Source organism: Panicum hallii, chromosome 3, assembly GCF_002211085.1.
Source record: "Panicum hallii strain FIL2 chromosome 3, PHallii_v3.1, whole genome shotgun sequence".
Lineage (NCBI taxonomy): Eukaryota > Viridiplantae > Streptophyta > Magnoliopsida > Poales > Poaceae > Panicum > Panicum hallii.
The window spans coordinates 4,501,734-4,521,852 of NC_038044.1; the positions used below are offsets into that span (position 1 = coordinate 4,501,734).

General features: G+C 44.1%; 4 protein-coding genes across 6 annotated transcripts; 1 reads left to right on the forward strand and 3 right to left on the reverse strand.

Annotated features, from left to right (window-relative positions):
- Positions 1–1,229: 1,229 nt before the first annotated feature.
- Positions 1,230–6,173, forward strand: LOC112887230 (mitotic spindle checkpoint protein MAD1-like). Its single transcript, XM_025953358.1, has 9 exons — positions 1,230–1,482; positions 2,458–2,687; positions 2,937–3,033; positions 3,269–3,364; positions 3,453–3,644; positions 4,431–4,572; positions 4,646–4,765; positions 5,341–5,516; positions 5,618–6,173. Exons 1-9 carry the CDS (start codon positions 1,351–1,353, stop codon positions 5,897–5,899), a joined length of 1,467 nt encoding a protein of 488 aa, XP_025809143.1. The 5' UTR covers positions 1,230–1,350; the 3' UTR covers positions 5,900–6,173.
- A 284-nt stretch (positions 6,174–6,457) lies between these two features.
- LOC112886850 (serine/threonine-protein kinase AGC1-7-like) lies at positions 6,458–7,804 on the reverse strand. Its single transcript, XM_025952861.1, has 2 exons — positions 7,200–7,804; positions 6,458–7,151 (listed from the first exon to the last, which is right to left on the reverse strand). The coding sequence occupies exons 1-2, from the start codon at positions 7,796–7,798 to the stop codon at positions 6,458–6,460; spliced, it is 1,293 nt and encodes a 430-aa protein (XP_025808646.1). The 5' UTR covers positions 7,799–7,804.
- A 1,620-nt stretch (positions 7,805–9,424) lies between these two features.
- Positions 9,425–13,400, reverse strand: LOC112886422 (cyclin-A1-4-like). 3 transcript variants are annotated; one of them, XM_025952324.1, is made up of 11 exons: positions 13,171–13,400; positions 11,912–12,284; positions 11,684–11,817; positions 11,099–11,191; positions 10,865–10,998; positions 10,702–10,777; positions 10,554–10,630; positions 10,446–10,479; positions 10,213–10,362; positions 9,975–10,109; positions 9,425–9,875 (listed from the first exon to the last, which is right to left on the reverse strand). In XM_025952324.1, exons 1-11 carry the CDS (start codon positions 13,330–13,332, stop codon positions 9,804–9,806), a joined length of 1,440 nt encoding a protein of 479 aa, XP_025808109.1. In that variant the 5' UTR covers positions 13,333–13,400; the 3' UTR covers positions 9,425–9,803. The 3 variants fall into 3 exon arrangements, with proteins under 3 accessions (XP_025808109.1, XP_025808108.1, XP_025808107.1); XM_025952323.1 differs by lacking the exon at positions 10,446–10,479 and having other exon boundaries at positions 10,213–10,417; positions 11,927–12,284; XM_025952322.1 differs by lacking the exon at positions 10,446–10,479 and having other exon boundaries at positions 10,213–10,417.
- Positions 13,401–13,712: 312 nt separating this feature from the next.
- On the reverse strand, positions 13,713–19,823 carry LOC112886517 (DNA replication licensing factor MCM6). Its single transcript, XM_025952436.1, has 18 exons — positions 19,640–19,823; positions 19,387–19,539; positions 18,789–18,929; positions 18,297–18,459; positions 18,019–18,212; positions 17,736–17,928; positions 17,566–17,643; positions 17,184–17,413; positions 16,639–16,753; positions 16,318–16,392; positions 16,091–16,231; positions 15,744–15,947; positions 15,504–15,665; positions 15,245–15,300; positions 15,031–15,155; positions 14,817–14,939; positions 14,258–14,388; positions 13,713–14,127 (listed from the first exon to the last, which is right to left on the reverse strand). Exons 1-18 carry the CDS (start codon positions 19,714–19,716, stop codon positions 13,993–13,995), a joined length of 2,496 nt encoding a protein of 831 aa, XP_025808221.1. The 5' UTR covers positions 19,717–19,823; the 3' UTR covers positions 13,713–13,992.
- Between the last annotated feature and the right edge of the window lie 296 nt (positions 19,824–20,119).

The window sequence follows — 20,119 nt, forward strand, 5'->3', positions numbered from 1 at the left end:
CATCGACGGGCATTTCTCTATGTTTTCTTAAAAGAAGTTGTTGCAAACGACTTTCACCACGCCAAAATCCTAATATTTTTTTATATACATTTGTGATCGAGGCTCATAAAATTTCACACTTTCACCACGCTAATACTCCTAATGTGGCATTTGTTTGAGAATAAACTAAAGGAGTATAAGCTCATGCATACCTCAAGACTAATGCTCGCTTCTATTAATGTATATTGTAGTCTTATTTTTAAGAAAACCAAATTAATCAGGTCTAAGTAAATAACTGGTCGAATTATGAGTATCTTCAGTGTTCTTGTTCGAAGTGTTTTTAAGATAAGGTTGACTTCGTAGTAATTTAAAATAGTTCATTATAAGATAAACTAAAGGTAAAATTTACTCTATGCACTTTCTCCCTTTTTTGTGAAGAAGTGGACTTTCTCATCCTAAATGGAATGTATATTATACATTGATGGATTTATAGAGAGTAAGGCTAGTGCGAACATTTTGCTTTGCATAATCACTCCATGCACAATCCTAGTTGCCCATATACATCAAGACATACATACAACTATCCTTTAATTGATTTGAAAGGAGTTGAGAAAAAAATATTTCAAACGATAGTTCTTATACAGCATATTCTCTAGTTGCCTAAACTATCAAGTTTTTCAATTGGCACGTGCAAACATAGTGAAAAGCACGATGGCAACTCCTCAGTCATCCTTGTAACATTGTGGTTATTGCCATGGGTTCGAAACATGATATTTTCTCTATTTCAAATTGTATGTTATTTTAGTAAATTTGAATGTATAATTTTTTTTCTATAAATTTAGATATAATGTATATCCAGATGCATTATAAAATTTCTAGATTTGTTAAAATGACTTATATTTCGGAACGGAGAGAGAGTACTGTGTTTTAATGTTTGAGAGGGATCAGGGCCACAAATTTTGTATCAGGTAGTTGGACCGGGACCACCGATCAGAGGGAGAGGGGGGAACCCGCGTGCGGCTGTCTCCTGGGCCCTGGCTGCCCTCGCATGTCGCCTCGATGAATCCGTTGGGCCTTGGCGTTGGGCCCAGCGGCTGCCACTGCCCATAGGCTCCAGGTCCTTCGGCGGCACGTGGCATGAGGCCGTGTGCGTGCGTGGCGTGCACGCGAGGCCCCTTTGCAATCTGGTCCCGTTGCGCAGCGCGCTTTACTTGGAGGCCCCCGAATTCAAATCTCCGGCCTCTTCCGCTTCCTCTCCTCGTCTCGACGTCTCCCAACCGCCGCCTGCTCCGTTCCCCTCCTCCGCGCCGCGGCACCTCCGTGAATCCCCAGGACTCCGAGGAGGGCCACCCGGCGCCTCGGCGGTTGGCCATGGCGGGGAACCCCGACGCGGGGGGCGGCGCCAAGGTGGTGGTGGCGGCGGCGCAGGCCGAGAGGCGCGTCGCGCTCGGGGACCTCACCAACGTCGCCGCCGGCGGGCGCAGGCTCGGCGGGGCACTCACGGTATGGCTCTTGCGTTGCGGGATCTGTTGGGTTCCGTGAAGTTGGTTCATTTGTGCTGAGAGATTTCTCGCTGGCTTGGTGCGCGCCGCTTCAGTTGAGATGTTTCTGACCCATCAGCTTGACACGGGAGCTCGATGTGGCGTCTGTTCAGTTCCTGCGCTGCTCCCAGATGCTGAGTAGGTTGGAACTGTGCAATACAGTTACCGCGACGCGAGCTCATTCCCTGCCTTGGTTCCGCATTTTGACTTCTCCAGCCCAGGAAATCCCCGCTCTGTTTCCTTCATTAAGGTCCCCGCAACAGTTGGCCGCAGTGGCGGGGGTTGTGCAGCGCCGCCTCAATGGCGTCACTTGCCCATTGCCGATGCGAATCCATAACTGTATCCATTGAGCAGGTTCAGATTAAAATCAATCCACATTTTGTGTTACAAAATCAACTTTTGACTAGGTGCTAGTTTCCTAGAAGCTGCTGGAATAGAGCAGATCCTTTCTTGCCTCCCTGCGTTCTGATTCCCAGGTACCTAGTGTTCTCTGTATTCAATGAACACCAACTACTTTTAATTTGGAGTTAATTTCCACTTCAATACAAAGTGGTTATACAATCAATGCTTATACAAGGGATACAGTCATACATGTGTGGCAGACAGCTAACCCGGTGGCAAAATCTATAAACAAGCATAAATAATTGACTGGTGATAATAAGAAAAGCTTCTAATCATAAAACGGAAGTGACAACTAGAGCAGAAACACACTTTCGTAGTTATCTTAAAAAATATTCAATGATCAAGTGCTAAACTCAATCAGCCAACTAACCTTTTTAGTTTTTACCATGCAATCCATTTTATCATATGATGCTGTATCAATATGTGACAATGAGAATGGTTCTCTGACTACTTCCATTTAACCTCTGTAGTCTGTTTACTTCAATTTTCCAAAATCATTAACACCTTTTACCCACATGATTATACATATCTACAGGAAAAGGAAGTGGGTGAAGCTACAAAGTTAAAACCTTGCTCCACAAATGCTGAGTGGTTAAAAGAAAAGCTATTGGAGAAGCAGGGGCACAGGGAAAGAGCAGAGATGGAACTACCGAAGCTGAAGAAAATTGAAGCTAAAGCAGATAAGCTAGAGCTTGAATTTGGATCATGTAAAGTGCTGCTCAGTGACAAACCTGACGTGTCTCCTTATGGCGATGTACATCAAAAGTGCGTATGCGTTATCATTGTTCTGATCCTATTTTTTTGTTGATATTTCATTGATACGAACAATTTGAACACTAAAAGTAGTACTATTGTATTGTAATATGATTATAGATGCAATATGAGCACGAAGTGTAAAATTGATGGCTTCTTTTGCTGAAAACTTGCGCAAAATATTGATAATTTAGTCAAATTCAATTCTCCTGCTGTCTTTTATTCAGTTAAAATTCATGCAGTCATCTGAATTGTTGACAGACAAGCATTAACAAATTTGGATGAAATTGGTGAAGCTACCCTTGCTAAGGATAGTGCTGAAAGTGGGACTGGGGAGGTCAGCTGGCTTGAACATCCGGTATCATCACTCATCACCTGCTATACATCTGTTTCCAGTTTTTATCCAAGATGCAGTGTGGAGCCAAGAGTCCACTTATCTCCAATAGCACTTATTGTCTTCTCCTGCCTAAGTTGTCTCAATACGAATTCATGTGATACTAAATCATCCTTTGTAGAATTCGTATGTATGTTGAAACCCATCTTTCTTGAGCCAAGAATATGCTTTGACATCTTTGTGTGTTTCTTTCTTGCAGCTTGCTGCAGTCAGCAAAGAAAGAGATAAACCGATGAAGGACCAATCTATGCTGACTAAACAGGAAACAAGAAATGCTGATGATATATCGTTGAAGGTTGGTCAATTTGAATACATTCATTATGTTGGTGGCTTTTATTCCTATCTCCTTTTCGAAGAAAATTTTTAATGATGCAATACTGCAGGATATGTTGTCAGGTTTAAATGGAATGGACAAAATATTTATAGCACTGGAGAGAACTATGGATGAACTGATTAGTCGTCATCAAGATGAACATATTTTTAATGAAAGGTTAAGCATCGAAAGAAGCAAAGTGCAGTCTTTAGAGCAAGAGATAGATCAGCTACATTCACAGGTAGCCCTACTGCAGTCAAAGGTAAGGACATCTATCAGAACATTCTGAATTGTTCCTAAGTGTGGCATCTCTTATCAGTTGCAGTTTCAGAAATAAGGCAGCCTAACAAATGCTAGCCATAGTTCTCAACATTGGATTAATCTCTACGTCCACATCTCGTCCAAAACCTCTATGTCCGCCTTTTTTTCTTAATATGAAACAAAGTAGTGTGGATTTCTGAAGAATATTAGAGAAGGTTCACGTACATGAAAAGGAGAAAGATAAGGTTTATGTACATGTAGTTCTCCTGCATGTTTGAGAAAAACAAAGGAGAAACAGAGTAGAGGTCCCAATGAGGGCAATTTAGTTAATAGGAATGGGGTCAATTAAAAATGTGTTGCTTGTCTTTCACCATATGCACATTAGATAGAGCATATTCTTGTCCGTGCCTGCTATACTTTCGTAGATGTATTGACTTCAGTGTAGATCATTCAAGCCCAAGCATATCTACATGCCTTCTCCTGACGTATCAGAGCTTCTGCTCTCACTGTCCTGCCTATATGTTGAAGCATGATGGTTATGAAATGTTATACATAGTTCAGAAGTTAAGCTTCATATGAATAACTTGATGAATTGTTTTGCTCTGAATATGCCACTATGAATTGTGATATCAGATAATCAGACATAAACATCTTCCTATGAACAATAAAATTAATTGAGTATGCTAGTATCAATGGCTATGCCTTGAAGAATGCTAATTTAATATTTAGTATTCTTTTCTGTGTGCTGTCCTTCTGGTAGTTTGAAAATTTCCTCCATCTTTGGCAGTTGGATCATGGGGATAACTCTGCCTCAAGCACAGAAGTACCTTGTGCAGTAGATGCTCTTTCAGTGGATAGTGAAACAAAGGCAAAGCTAAATGAAACAGAAGCCAAGTTGTGCGCAGTTGAAGAATTAAAAGGACAAGCTGGTAAGTAGTCCTATTATTTATACTAATCATAATACACACACCTTTTGGATGTTTAAATTTCCTATTATACCAGGTGGTGCAGAGAAACAGCCTATTTTCATTGAAATACGTGATGATGAGGATACATGCATGTGGTATGATGATGATGAGAAACCTTCTCTCATATCAAATGACTCTGGCAGTGGAGAACCAGGTATGTGTTCATGTCTTGAGCAAGTATAGGCAAGGTTTTGACATTGGTATTTACATCTTACATGAGAATAAATGAATAATTCTAGAAGGTTCTTGAATAATAAAAACATTGAATTGAATATTTGATGCTCTAAGTGATTTATTCAGCGGGAAATTTCAGTGGTACGGCCCCGTTTGGATACAAAGTATTTTTGGAGTATTGGATAAATACTACAGTTTTACAAAAATACTTTGGTTTTTAAAAGCTCATGGGTGTTTGGATGCAACAAACTTTGTGGTTTTAAAAACCGTAGTATTGTCGAAGTTGTAGTCTTTGTGGAGTTTAAAAAACTCCACTCCGGACCTCTTTTTTCTAAACCGTGGTTTTGCATGTCTTTGACTTAAAAACTACAGTTTCTTGATACTATATTTTTCTAAAACCACAACATCCAAACAGGCGGTGTTCCACATATATTGACTGATAAACAAACTATGTCTTATTTGATGCATTGCCTAATACGATATCAGACATTTTGGTTGATTCTATGATGCATGTATTGCAGAAATATTGTATATGACCATCTTTATGTGTGGCAGGGTCTGAACTGTGGCAATTTACGGAGAATGATGAATGGTTTTTCCGTGGAAATAAACTAATGCTCTCTTCTGGAATGAAGAAACACCTGAGAGAGCTCTGTGGTTATGCCCCACCAGAGATCCCATTTTATGTATACCAAATGAATAAATCAAACTTGAAGAGAAGGGGAAGGATGGTTAGCTCCAATCCTTCTTATTTTGACTTCTCTGATGTTTTGCTTCCTATTATGAGAACTATGATTTATTGCTAACTGTATGCATTTTTTTTTTGTGGCAGCGGCTCTCTGCAAAGTACATCTCTAGGCCATTGCTTTCTTGCATGGATAAAGGGGTGGGCTTTGCTCATTTTGAAGTCGATGGGCAAGATCGTGGTACTGTTAGAGTGCAGCTTAATGCAGATGGCCGTGCGAGTCTCACAATGGGCTGGGAAAACGTGGTTGCAGCTAAGGATATTAAAGTTGGTGACATATGCGCCTTTCACTTCAGGATTTCTGATGGTGTTCTTAAGCTGTCCGTCCATGTGTTCCATGCGGTACGCCACTTTGTGTGCGTGAGATAAGTGCAAGCCAAGTGTTTTTGGCCGTTTAGTGCAGACTGTAAACTATGCCCGTGGAATGAGAAGGGCATGTAACATTGCTAGAACTTTAGTGTAACTAGATCAGCATGAAGTGCCAAAGCAGCAGTAACCTATCTCATCTCGCAGTGTTTACCTGAGGCACAACTTTGTTCCTGTAAACGTAATTTTAATGCTGCAAGGCATGTAGTACTCAATTGCACTTTGTCAGCATTCACCACCATTGCTGTTGTCATGATCCTTGTGCATGACAACCCTACTTCCTGATAATTTTGCTATCCAGTGCAGTGTCAGAATTTATTTATGCATGAGATAGGAATGCCATTTTCTTTTCTTGCATTTTGTTTTGATGATGAGAATGGTAACTGACGGCGTGGCTAAATGATAGAACTAAGTTTGTAGTCAAGTGGTACATGAAAGTATTGTGTTACAAGATCAATGCATGATCAAAGCATTTTGTTAAAAGATGGCAGCCCTCGATCAATCAAGATAATCTAACCTTGTACAGTAAGTCGTAAGAATATGCATGTCGACCAGTACGTCCTAGAAGTACTCAAAATCCGTGTAGGAATCGCCGGAGTTTGACTTCGCGGCGTGACCGGCCGGCGCCGCCTCGACGGCCGCCGTCTCGGCCGCCTTCTTCTCCTTGCCGGCCCCATACTGCCGGAAGTCCACCGGCTCCGGCACCGACGGTGGGTTCATGCTCCTCACCAGCGCCCAGTTGACGCCCTCGAAGAAGGGGTGCTGCTTGATCTCCGTGGCGCCCCTGGTGAAGGCGATCCGCTTCTGGGGCTCCTTGACGAGCAGGCCGCGGATGAGGTCCTTGGCGACGGAGCTGGTGGGCGGCCCGCCACCGGCGGCGTCGGAGGGGAACCGGAGCGGCTGCTCGATGACGTTGCAGAGCGTGGCGCGGTTCCCGGCGCCCTTGAACGGCGTGCAGCCGTGCAGCAGCTCGTAGAGGAAGATGCCGAGCGTCCACCAATCGACGGCGCTGCCGTGGCCCTCGCCGCGTATGATCTCCGGCGCCAGGTACTCGTGCGTGCCGACGAAGGACATGGACCGCGCGTCCGTCGGCTCCGCGTTGAACTCCACCGCCGGCGGCCCGCTGAGCCCCAGCTCGCTCTTGGACGGCTTCCGGCTGCGCCGCGGCAGGATGCGCGGGAAGAAGGACGACGGTTGGATGCACCCCTGGTTGGCTGTGAGGACGTCGCCGTCCGCGGCGTCCGCTCCGCCCCTGCTGCCGCTGCCCCCGCCGCCGCCGCCGCTCCCGATGTTGTGCACCGACGACGACTTGACCAGCGTCGGGCACACGCTGCACCGCAGCGAGAGGTCGAAGTCGGAGAGCATGATGTGGCCGTCGTCCCGGACCAGCACGTTCTCCGGCTTGAGGTCCCTGTACACGATCCCCAGCATGTGGAGGTACTCCATGGCGAGCAGCACCTCGGCGACGTAGAACCTGGCGGCGGGCTCGGAGAAGTGCTTGCCAGGCTGCTTCTGGCGGAGCGAGTGGAGGTTGCCGCCGCTGCAGTACTCCATGACCAGGCAGTAGAACTTGTCGGTCTCGAAGTGGGTGTAGAGCGTGGGGAGGAAGGGGTGGTCGAGAAGGCCGAGGATCTCGCGCTCCGTCTGCGCGCGGGCCATCTTGTTGCGGCTGATGATGGACGCCTTGTCCATCACCTTCATGGCAAAGAAGGCCAACGTACCGCGGAGCTCCACCAGGTACACGCTGCCGATGTCGCCGTAGCCCAGGCGCTTGAGCAGCCGGAAGTGGCACAGGTTCAGCGGCGCCTCCAGGGACGTCGTGGCCAGCTGGATGGCGTCCCACCGGCTGTCGCCGCCGGTATGCCGCCGGACGTGCGCCGACGCGGTGCTGCTGCTCTCCATGCTGTTGCTCCGCGGGCCACCGCCGCCGCCGCCGCCGTCCACGCTGCCGCCAACACCATTGCCGGCGGCTTCAGCAGCATTGTTGCCCGCCGGCGCCGTCGCCGCAGCGATCGCGTTACCTGTCGGTTCCGAGCTATGCGGCGGCACCGGCGCCGTCGCGTGGGGTGCGCCGCCATGGATTGGATTCGCGGCGCCGGACAAGTGGCTCGTCTTGTGATCTAACTGATCCGCCTTGTTCTTGGGCTTTGGTTTGCTGTCGTGTGGATACGGCCTCGACGCGGTGGATTCAGCTCCGAACTCATCGTACTCGTCGTCGTGTTCGAAGCCGCTGTGATCGTGTTCAGCTCCCTTCTTCTGAGGGCTGAAGTCCATGCCGTGCTCGATCTATCTGAAACTACACACACGGCAGAGTATCAACAGCCTTACGCGACAGAAATCCTTCTTCTGTTCATCCTTTAGCTGAATCTTTCATAGCAGATGAGACCCAACAAAATTTTGGCCTGATCTTTTAGAAATTAAGGACCCACTGATCGACCCAACTCCAAGCAGACAAGAAAAAAAAAGGATCATACATGAATTGAACATTTGCAACAAAATGGTGGCCGAGCAAGAAACACGAACCCGACAAATCCAATCTTGACGAATGCTTCCGGCGGCAAACGAATCAGATAATGCTTCATATGACACTCCTGGAAATTAAAGATCGCAAGGCGGCTGTTCAAAGAAATCGACGGAAGGTCCTAGGCGCCTTGACATTTCTCTGAAGGAAACCTATGCGTTTTGACATGATCCAAGGAAAATGCGGTCTGCAGCAGCAGCTGGCCTGCACCAAAACGGGAGGATCGCTTTGGTGGGAGGTAAAGAGTGAGAAATGCTTTGCAAACATGGGCTTGGATTCGTGGGGCTGCGAGAGGAATCCGTGGGATGGAGGGCAGCTAGACGATGAAGAAACCATTGCTAAATTTAGCAAGAGGGGTAATTCTCACGTGGTCTCCACGGTCGGTCTCTCTTTCTTTTCTCATAGGAGAGGGTAGATTAAAGATGCAGGGTCAAAGCATATCATAATCCTGGTATATACCACCTCCAGGTACTCATGTCTAGAGTAAATCTAGGCTCGTATGTGTTGATTAGAAGATTTAGACCCCGGAAATTTAAATAGTTTAGGGATTTTAAGAGTTTAGAGACCACTAGGTGCATTTTATAATGCTTTTTATTTACTATGTTTTTTCTCCCATTCATGGTCTCAAAGATCGCGAAGATTTCATAACATAATCTTTATATATTTCTAAAGCATGTAACGTTTTCACCTTAAATTTTGCTTTGATCCACCTTGTGTCGTCAACATGTGGGCCTCATCCATCCTGTATACGAGTCGGACCAACCTTCCGTCCACGACTCGATAACCTAGACCCCTAAAAATTAACATACGAACAGCTATACGTATCCAAAACTTATATAATCTTTGCCCGTAGCAACGCCTAGTTAACAGTAAAAGGACAAAAATTAAAACATGACCTTTAAATAATTCGGTTTCTTTTGAAAGTATTTCCATGATAAAAAATTGATTCGAACTCTACTGTGCTAAACTGGATGGTACATCTGTCAGCTTCCAGACCAGAACGTTCAGAAAGAAAAAATAATCCACACAATAACCAAAGATAGCAATGAGTACACTTGATCTTTAGCTAAACTATCTATCTTTGCTATGAGCAAGGTCCAGAACCATATGATACAAGTTTGGCAAACGTACAATATGGATACAACTCTACAGAGTGGGAAAAGAAGAGCACATCAGTTGAGTACTAGACGATGCCAGAAGAAACCACAACATTCCCACATGAAACTGAACATAGCTGCACCTGTTCCACCTACAGTTATGTACACCCATCAATCAGCTAAACACAAGGCCACGCGTATGCCTTGCATGCACAGCAATCTGTACAGAACGAACTCACACTAAGAGCCACAGAAAGTTTCAGTGAATAACTAGAAGTGATCTCAGCTTCTAACTGGTCGCATCCTGGAAGAAGCCAGTGGGAATTGATGGTGGGCAGTACTTCTTTGCTACAAATTTGTACTGAGAGCAGAAAGAGGGTAGAGCATTTAGCATCAGAGTAGGAAATTAAATAAAGTAAATAATTCTCATCAGCAATCACCTTAAGTTGGAAACACTCACCTTATGTTGACTGTACTTTTCCCTGATAGCGGGAAGATCTCTTCCAGGGCCAAAACGGAAGAGCCGGTGTAGTACCCTTACACAACCACGCAACTCAGATGGTGTGTACTGCGTGTAGTAAGAAAGCGACGAATTCTGCTTTCGATTAAACATGGATGCAAATGTTAGCTAACGCAAACATTCAGTTTTCCTCTGAAGATTCGTAAAAGATAGGATATAGAAGGTTGGGAGCACATACCCATGGGTTTGTTGTTGGTTTAAGGATAAACCTTGCCAAGAAAACAGAAGAGGCAGCTACCAATGAAGGTAGATAGCAAAGCAAACTATACTCAAGAAGTGACAGCTCACAGATATAGTTGGCTAAGAACTCAAGATGCAGAGTTGAGCCCTGCAGAAAGAAAAAGGTTTCAGCCTGTTGGGACAGCACATAGAATTGGCAGGAACTGCAAATCAATGAAGAAATACAAGTACCTCGTCAAACACTTGAGCAGCACGTACAAATCTCCTTTAGTAAAAAAGAGCAAAAGATTTAGTATCAGTAAGTATAGGCGTGGTAAGTATTACAAAAAAGGATACTACCTTAGAAAACATTTTGGTGTAGGTACCGTCATCTCAAACTTCAAGTAATTCAGGACAGAAGCTTCCATTTGCAAAACCTGTTTAACTATGTGTTAGAAGATGAAACTAAGAAAATATAAGAAAAAAAAGAATGAACTGAGCCGTGGACCTCTTCCTTAGTGTATGAACCGTCAGTAATATAGCAGAGCTCTTCTACTTGGGGTGGGCATATTTCTTCATACTTCCTGAAATTTCACCATATTAGCAGCATAGTGTCAGAAAGAGCATAGAATAAAATAGAAATAGGCTAAAATAAACTATTTGTATCTTACGCAGCTATAAGTAAGCAGGCAACACCCAGCAATTGCAGTCTGTTCCGATTGATCTCTTTGACAGAAAGATAACGGTCAATGTAATTGACAGTGAGGTACAAGGTATCAGGAACAAGACGATATTCTTCTGTGACCTGAATTGATAAAAGGCAAGAATGTAACAAAAATCAACAGGGTAATTATTTGTTCATTTAACTGATAAACATGTTTTCCTTGTTAAGTGGAAATGCTTACTTCTACAAGCCAATCTATTAACACCGCCCTCATGGTTGTGCTCATATCTGTCTGAGTGGTTTCCACAAAATGTGTTGAAGGCATTTTCCTAGTCTGCAAGAAATAAAAAATCACAACACAACAGAGTAAATGTTGGGAGCAAGTAAATTGGCAGCTAGGAGCAACCCAACACAGGCTTCATCAAAGTGTGATATTATGTACAGACACTGTAATGTTCCGCAACATAGAAACACAATTTTTACGTCAAGGAACTGCTAAATGGAATGTGGAGTTACACAAACTATGATGATTAGGCGATCCAGAAATTTATAGAGATGTGAGTAAATCAACAGTTAACCACCTAGAACCTCCTAACACTTTCTAGAACACTAAGAATTGTATGATTTTCGTTCAGAACCAATGAACATGAAAAAAGCTACCATTTGATTCTTTTCGTGCTTTCATTTCAACTAGTATAACAACTTGAGCACAAAACAGTGTGTATTCAGTTTTTAGGAATTACTTGATATTCATGGTCCAGTTGTTACTTGAGGCTCAACATACACATATATATTATAAGTATGAGCATGAGCAAGAATCTATCACCTCAGCCTCTCGCAAGTTCTCATAAATTTCGTAGTCAAGAGTTGCACAATGTTGTGGATCCTCATAGTTGTTGTCGAGGTCAGAGATATTATCAGATTTCATAGAGATAGGACTATGTTTCCTCCACTTGAATGCTGCAGCAATAAACAAACTATGTAAGTTTAAAATGTTGAACACAATGCACAAAAAGCCATACAGAACTACCTCAATTTTGACAAGTGAACAAACCTACAACTTCCTTACTATCTGAGATATGAAGCTTATCATCGGCCCAACAATGCAAAGAAGCTGCCAGTGAGGAGTCCTCGTCATCAAGGAACTCAAGATCGGAGCTTTCTATTGAGTTGCATGTTGACATAGCGTCCTCCATGGAGACTGAATCATCCGTCAGGCCAGGTGAGCTGCTACCTATTGGTACAACGTTAGGCACAGAAGGGAAAGAGGCATTCTCCTTCTGAAGGACACTGTCATGGTGTGATACTGTCCAATCAAATTGGTCAGAGGTCAGTTTCCTGATAGAACCTCGTCCCGTTTTTACATTGCGCAGGCTTGCAAAGGATCCCTTATTCTTCACATCAACTGGTTTGGTTGAACTCAATTTCTGCAGTAGTAGGAGGAAACATGAACGTGTGTTGAACAGGTTCACTTGAAACAATCAAAACGGTTAAACAGAGATTACATAAGCACATAAACTTTCCTAAAGAAAGACATTTCCAATGGAAGATTGGGAACTGAGCACGTGACAATGAAAAACATGGCCCCTATATCAGGGCGATGTAAAAACCCCAACCTGCCAAAAACTTCAGGAAACCTAACAGTGCACATTGCTACTGAATTCCAGAAGCAGCAAAATATCTCTGACGACGCCAGAAAATCCCAATATTGCATTAAGACCACTGGAACAGAACCAATTACTCATTTTTGTACTTGCTGTTTTATTTTCCAATTACTTCTTCAATTGAGAGAAAGAAAGAGAGTAGTAAGAATTCTCTTATCCCATTTGGAAGGATACCATCCTTATAACTATCCATGACTGTTTTTGTCTCTAGCATGACCACTTGAGAAAATGTGGAGGAAAGTAGGGGAAATGGCCGATACATTCTCATTCATCGAAGAAATCAGCGAAAAAGAAGGAAAATCAATCTCTCTCAGCGAATGTTGTTTAATTGATCGATCAAGCGCGCAATTAAGACGAACCATTAGATAACCAGTAATCAGACAGCCGTATCGTTTCGGTCGAGAAGAGGGGCAGAGCAAAACGGCAGAAACCCTAGAAATGCCGAACCAAATTGCTCGAACCAACTAGCTCAAATGCTCAATTTCAAATGCGGCGTGCACCAGAAACCATCGACGTCAAATAAAAATTCGTAGGCGTCAACCCCTCTACTCAAACCATCGACGACCCAAGCTCCGCCCGCTCCCGAAACGAAAGCCGACCAGGGGCACGCGCCGCCCCGATCGTAGGAGCGCGCAAGGAAGAGCCGTACCGCCTCGGTCGCGGAGCCAGACGACCTCCCGCGGCCGCGGAAGACGTTGGTGAGTTCCCCGAGGGCGACGCGCTTCCCAGCCCGCGCCGCCACCGTCTTAATGGCGCCCCCCGCGCCGGCGTTCTCCGCCGACGAGCGGCGGCCTGCGGCCCAGCACGACATCGCGGCGGTGGGCGGAGTCGGCGCGGAAGTTCTCGAGCCGCGCGGTTCGGTACTGGAAGATGGGGCTGCGGTTGCGGTGGCACTGGCACCTGGGTCCCACCTCCGTTGCCCGACTGAACAGCTGTGTAATGAGCTGTTTAAAGTTTAAACCAACACGGCTGGCCGCCATGCGTTTACACCTGTATGCATTATGTTTCATGAAAATTCAAATATGCCTACTCAAAACTTAAAACAACATATGCAAAAATACTTGCAAAACAGACGGATTTCTTTGGCACTGTTCGCTAATCAGCACAGCTACCGTATATGTTGAGAAGAACTCAATGCTCATAAGCAGCACTCGGTTCCAATTTAACTTAATCCAGATGGAAGACCAAATGTTGGTTTCAATACAACCAATGATTCATAAGCTTCTTCTCTTCGCTTCCACAGTGGCCACAAGGTCAAAATTACAGAGGTAGTACACTAGTGATCACACCTCACTAAACCTAGAAGCAAGAAACTCATTATACAGTTCCGGAGAACATGCGCTCCATTGCAAGGAGCCCGTCAGAGATGGAGATGGTACAACAGTGCCAGGGCATCATGGCACAGGGAGCTCACTACTATTGGTTAACCACATCAACTGACCCGAGTTAGCGGCATGGTTCCAGGCTGCTGCTAATCAATAACATAGTTCGGGTTAACTGCCAATATTCTGCTCTCGGATGTTCTTCGCGCGCCAGCGCCATCCTCGGCCGCGGCGGCTGTGCCTTCGACTATGACTATAAGGTGGCCTTCCCGCTGTATAAGCCTCTGCATATGCACATAGATCAGAAGGTTTAGCATCGTCAAGCCATGCTGCTTTGGGATTGTTTTGTTCCAATGCAGTCAGGTTTGGGAATTAACAGACCATACACCCCATGCAGAGCACTGCAGGACTCACCTCTATAATGGCCTTGATGCACTTCACTTCTTCCTTCACCTCTGCAGTAGAACTATATGCGCCTTTGGCATTCTGCTGCTCAACATACCAGATGATAAGATCCCCTTGCTTCATGCCAGCCAGACCATCTCCTGCATCACGATGGTTGAATAAGCAAACATCAAAACATGGCAGATACCTTGAATCCCGCAGCACAAAGAAACATGCTGACACAAGAGTGAAGAAAATGTAGAAGGTTGTGTTCTGTACTTGTAAATAGCATTGAATCATCTAGTGTTACATTGTGTCCCTAAGAAAAGGATGGTACTCAATATATTATTGTGTGCAAGTTGCAAAACATTTGTTTAATTGCCTTAAAGTCCACCAGAGGCTTAGTTTGTTCAAACTGCTTAGGGAAGATGCATCATGTCCCTGTTTCTGGGTCATTAGTTTGTCACAATTGTCATCTTAAGCAACTAAGGATAAATTTTGAGCAGGACGTTGTTGCTAGGATAAAGATGCATGAGCAGGGCTTGAGTCATAATAAAAGCTTTAAGACAAGTAACCCAAAAGGACGTACCATCTTTCGTGATGGACTCTTCATGCTGCCGTAGTCTCATAACCAAGGCTTGAGTAACTCTCTGGAAGTGTTCTTCAGTTATTACCAATTTCTTCTTACCGTTATCTGCTGCTTGCTCATTTTCTATAATTTTGACATAGAGAAATAACAAAATGGTTAGAAACAAACTAATACAAAAGACATCCATCTTAAGTTTTTAAAATTTGGAACCAACCTGCATCCTGTTGTTGAGGAGCAGCATTTGCTTCAGCTGGCTGTCCAGCATCATTATCAGAAGGTACATTTGTTCCGTCTTCAGCATCTTGGAAGTCAGAGAGATCAACTTCACTTGATTCAACGCTACACAAAATCAATAAGTTTCAGCACCAGCAACATCACTATCCACATACCAATTTCATAGAAAAAGGCCAACAACTCAACAAACTCACCTGATGATGGACGTCTTAAGCAATTTAACTGCCAGTCGGACATGAGCTGGGAGAACCTAAAATATTTCAATACCAAAAGTTATTCACACAATCATGGAAATGGACAAAAACACCACTGTAAGGAGCATGTCGACCAAATATAATTTGATCATACTGCCCATGATAGTGCAAATGATTACAGTTTTATTCCATCAGAGCAAATAGAGCAGTGGTAAAAGAAAACATGACCCAGAAAGTGCAACTGAATTATTATACTTACAGTTCTTTCTAAGTGGCTTCGAGCAATAGCTTCTGATAGCCTGATCAATGCTTCCAATTGCCTTACAGTCATCCTGTAAGCAACCCTGGTTCCAGGAGTACTATCGCCTCTACGAAGGGTAACATATGACTCCACCAAAACCTTCTTTGCTTCTGAACTCAGCTGCAATGAAATAAAGAGATAACTGTCAGCTGACAAGAAGTTTTAAGTCCATTTTCCAAGATCACTAACGAGGCAAACCTGAGGTTTCAAAGACTTCGCAAACGCAATATATCGCTTCAGTTCTGCAGTGCTAAATGCAGGGGCCAGTGCTTCTTCACGTTTCTGATGGACTCTTACAATGTGATGAGCAATGTGGTAGTCTGTGTTTTCATCAGGTTCATCAATCATGATGTACACCAAATCAAATCTTGAAAGAATAGCTGGGGGCAACGCCACATTGTACTGTAAGAGATCACAACAAATGAAAAGAATTAGATTTTAATAACTTCTATAGTTTTCACATCATAAATGTGTTATGCTCAGATATGCACGTAAAAAAGTTTGAAAGAGCACGAGATGAAATATAACTTGTGCTCTTAATGTACCTTAAGTGGTTTAGACTTGTCATAACGCCCTCCTGTTGGATTTGCTGCAGCTAAAATTGAAGTTCGCGCATTCAAGGTGGCCTGTATTCCTGCTTTTGTTATGCTAATGGTTTGCTGTTCCATTGCTTCATGTATAGCAACCTAAAATAGATGTATGGAACAGGAACTGCTTAAGCTTCAGCAAGGAAAAGAAAAGGAAACACAATATCAGGTATCGGTAAACCTACCTGATCTTTAACGTCCATCTTATCAAATTCATCTATGCAGCAAATGCCATTGTCAGCTAACATCAGAGCACCTGCCTGCAAGAAATAACAGGGGAAGCATTAGATAATGCATATCAGAATAAGGAAAAGACAAATGATAAAGTAAAATACACATTGTAGCTCCTATGAGAAAAAGTGCTCTTAAGCATTTATTCCACTGGTTATTACCATCCTTACTAGAATTAGGCAAACCAGCATATGCAAACTTCTCAACATCCTTTGTGCATTTAACAATATTTGTAATGAGAAAAAAAATGAATAATTGCTTAAATTTGGAAGTACCTCAATACAAAATTCACCAGTCTCTGGTTCTTTAGCAACAGTTGCTGTCAGACCAGCAGCAGATGATGACTTCCCCGATGTGTAAACAGATCTTGGAACAATACCAGCAGTATATCTGGCATTGGATTGAAAACCACACTTTAATTTTATGACTGATGCAGGAATGAACTCACTAACTAATCAGATAGGTCTAGTTCAATAAAAAAATGAAAACAACTGGAACATTGAATACTTAAGGTTTCAACATAAATATTACATATTATCATTTGCTGGGACTTTTTTAAGGACTCAAAATAAATATTACATATTATCATTTGCTGGGACTTTTTTAAGGACTCAAAAACCAACATATATTCATTAGCATAAATCCATGAGTGAGTTGAAAAGTAACATGCTTTGCCACTCCTTGTCACCACAAATCCATGCTTATCATTTATGGAAAATGTGTTAAGCACTAAGTTTGTATATATAAAAAAAGTTCATCATAGCCTCAGAAAAACATCGCTAAAGAAATGGCAACAACAGCACTGGATAGCAATGCTTACTTCAGGAATTGAGACTTTGCACAGCTTGGATCACCAACAATACAGACATTGATATCACCTCTAAGGTTGATCCCTTCATGTGTTATCTTGTGAACACCACCCAAAAGCATAAGGAGGACTGCCCTCTTAATTTCTTGATGACCAAAGACAGTAGGACATATGCTATCAACTATCTTATTAAAGAAGTCAGGAGTGTTCCTCATCCTAACAGCCTCATCTTCCTCTTCTTCCTGCCAAAGAGAGATGGTTTTAAGCGTAACACACGGATAGAGCTTGCATTGGAGTCAGGAGTATTTTTGCGATTTTTATTTTCGGGAAGGACAACCCTTCTATTTCCTCTACGGAAGAGAGCGGTAGTTTTTAGATTGCAAATTTAACTTACTGTGAATTTCTGTATTTCACTGTCATCACCATCTGTGCCCCGGTCCCTGATGTCCACTTCTCTCCTGCCATCCGCCACCTGATAACATTTACAATGAAATATAATGTGATGACAAAAAACACGAAAATTACACTTATGAGATGGAACTCTTTGCTCAGAAGAGTTCATACCTGCACTGAATTTGCCACAAAAGCAAGGCGATAAGAGAGATCCCTAACTCCAAGGGACTTCAAGCCCTTAACACCTTCTTGAACACCCCCATTTTTTCGCTGAGGAGCTTCCCGGCGACACTCTGCTCTTTCACCAGGTGAAGTTAGTGCCATTACATCTGGAACTGCGACAACAGTTCCAGTAAATATAACCCTGGAAATGTCAAAAAACAGAAAATCGAATTAAAATAAGTCATCCCAAGGTACAATAATAAAGTAACTCAATGGAACAAAGCTTCCTTACGTGTCCCCAGCTCTAGCCTTCTCAACAATTTCATGCCGCAAGATGACATCCAGGGAGCGAGGAAGTGAACCAGCTGGTATTTCTTTTGATGTCTCCTGCATTCTCACCCTCTGCCAATCTGTGAATTTGCTCTCCTGGCGGAGAAGGGCCCATTTTGATCGGTTCTGGCATGTCGCATTGACGCATATTATCGGCTGCAAAGAAAGTACAAGAACTCATCATTAGACACATTGCATTAGAGAAAGGACAAAGGGAGATATGGTGTTCAGAGGTACAACCTCAGTGTACTTGAACTGCTGCTCCACATTCTTCACAACATTCCCACAGTCGAGGCACTTGAAGGTGCCTTGCAATAGTTCAGGCCGCACCTCACTCGTCCGTGTCACAACACCCATTACTGATGTAAGTTTACCAATTTCCGCTGTCCCAAGCTCTCTCAGCCTGCAATAACAGTAATTTCAATCAAGCTTTGGCTGACTATCTTACAATTTAGCACACAGATAGTCTATGAGAGTACTGCAGAAGTTCTTAAGTTAAATGTACGTCCACAGAAGCAGATGAAAGTAAAAGTAATTGCTAACCCTGATCATTCCCTTTAATTCATTTGTGTAAATTATAACAGTGGCACTTATAAAAGTTTTAGTGACCAAATACATGTCAATAATGCATTAACCATACTAACCACAAGACAATAGCATGTTTTTGTTTCCATTTCAATAAGAAAGAACTTGCTTCATGGATAAAACATCTCGTGGGGCAGCAGGCACTACCTTTTCAGCATTGGGATGTTGTAGAAGGCAATATTTATATCCTTGTTGGGACTATCATCTGAGATGATTGGCGCTCGGTTCTCACCCGCCCGGTGCTCCAACACAAACCTCTTGCACGCATTCCTCAAGTATGGTTCAAACCTGATACAATAGATGAGGCCATTAGAGCAAAGTTTTGACAGGTTACAGACAGCACAGATTAGTTTGTAGTAGACTTTAGTACAAATTATAATAAATTAGTGTAACGGATGATACCCAGAAACTAAAACAATTCAGCATTAGATACACGAAATGTTACTGAAAGCTGACAACAATTAAGTATCTCTTCCTCGAAAATTCCAATCAAAATATGTTGACAGTCCTCACTTTAATCTTTTTGAGGGGCATCCCAAACCTGTCCTGACTTTAATCTAGCTGAGAAATGCTAGAAGGCTCATATAATCCCTCCCATCCCCTTCAGCTTGGGGTCCATTCGAACATAAATCAGGACCAAGTTCATTCCCAAATTCGAGTAACCGAACCAAAGCTGTCGCTGTTTCTTTCCCAGATCCCAAATCTACCAGACCACACCAAAATTGAAAAGAGACTCCAATCCCACCTGAGGTACTCCTCGGCGATGGCCTTCTGGAGGATGTCGTTGAAGCGCATGACGTGCGCGAAGTCGACGTACATGGTGGTGGACTCCCGCGACCGCATCGCCTCCATCTCCGTCTCGTAGAACGGCTCCGGCGCGCCATCCGACTCCTTGAACCTGCAGATTCCCCAACGCGTCAGTCAGACGGGCGGGATGGACCCCCTAAGAGAAGAAGCCCTAGAAATGGCTGCGAAGCAGGCGGCGGCGGCGGACTCACCGTTTGAGGAACTCAAGGAAGATGTTCTCCACCCGCGCCGCCTTCTCGTCCACGAAGAACCCGCCGAACGCCTCCATCGCCGACGGCGGCGCCTTCCGTAAGCTTCCTGATCTGGACTAGGACTTCCGGTTGGGCGGTTGGCTCTCGCGTATCGGCGTGGGGGCGCGCTGGTGAGGGTTTTGGGTCTGAGGAAGAAGAAGAGGTGGTAGGCCGCCAGGCGGGTGGGGCGTGGGGGTGGTCTTGGCGGGAAGGAGGCGGCGGCTTGGCGCCAAATCTCGCGCCAAAAGGGCGCTCGGAGCTGGTGGGTCGCGTGCACCGGGTCCGTGGACCGAAGATTGTTGTTGTAGTCTCTGCCTTGTGGGGACCGCTGAGCTGACATGCACGGAGAGAGGCGATGTTCCTGGGCCGAACCCGCTGCTGGTGTGGTGGGGCAGGTGTGTGGTGGGCTAGGGTGCGCGCGCGCGTAGAGGAAATGGGCTG

Coding starts and splice junctions, on each gene's coding strand:
- LOC112887230 (XM_025953358.1), top strand. CDS start 1,351: ATGGCGGGGAACCCCGACGCGGGGGGCGGCGCCAAGGTGGTGGTGGCG. Junction 2,688..2,936: donor TATGGCGATGTACATCAAAA/GTGCGTATGCGT, acceptor AATTGTTGACAG/ACAAGCATTAACAAATTTGG. Junction 3,034..3,268: donor TCAGCTGGCTTGAACATCCG/GTATCATCACTC, acceptor TCTTTCTTGCAG/CTTGCTGCAGTCAGCAAAGA.
- LOC112886850 (XM_025952861.1), bottom strand. CDS start 7,798: ATGGAGAGCAGCAGCACCGCGTCGGCGCACGTCCGGCGGCATACCGGC. Junction 7,152..7,199: donor CCGACGCTGGTCAAGTCGTC/GTCGGTGCACAA, acceptor GGGCAGCGGCAG/CAGGGGCGGAGCGGACGCCG.
- LOC112886422 (XM_025952322.1), bottom strand. CDS start 13,332: ATGTCGTGCTGGGCCGCAGGCCGCCGCTCGTCGGCGGAGAACGCCGGC. Junction 10,999..11,098: donor TAATAGATTGGCTTGTAGAA/GTAAGCATTTCC, acceptor TTATCAATTCAG/GTCACAGAAGAATATCGTCT. Junction 10,110..10,212: donor AACCAACAACAAACCCATGG/GTATGTGCTCCC, acceptor AATCGAAAGCAG/AATTCGTCGCTTTCTTACTA.
- LOC112886517 (XM_025952436.1), bottom strand. CDS start 19,716: ATGGAGGCGTTCGGCGGGTTCTTCGTGGACGAGAAGGCGGCGCGGGTG. Junction 18,213..18,296: donor AGCAGTTCAAGTACACTGAG/GTTGTACCTCTG, acceptor CTTTCTTTGCAG/CCGATAATATGCGTCAATGC. Junction 15,156..15,244: donor CTTAAGACGTCCATCATCAG/GTGAGTTTGTTG, acceptor GATTTTGTGTAG/CGTTGAATCAAGTGAAGTTG.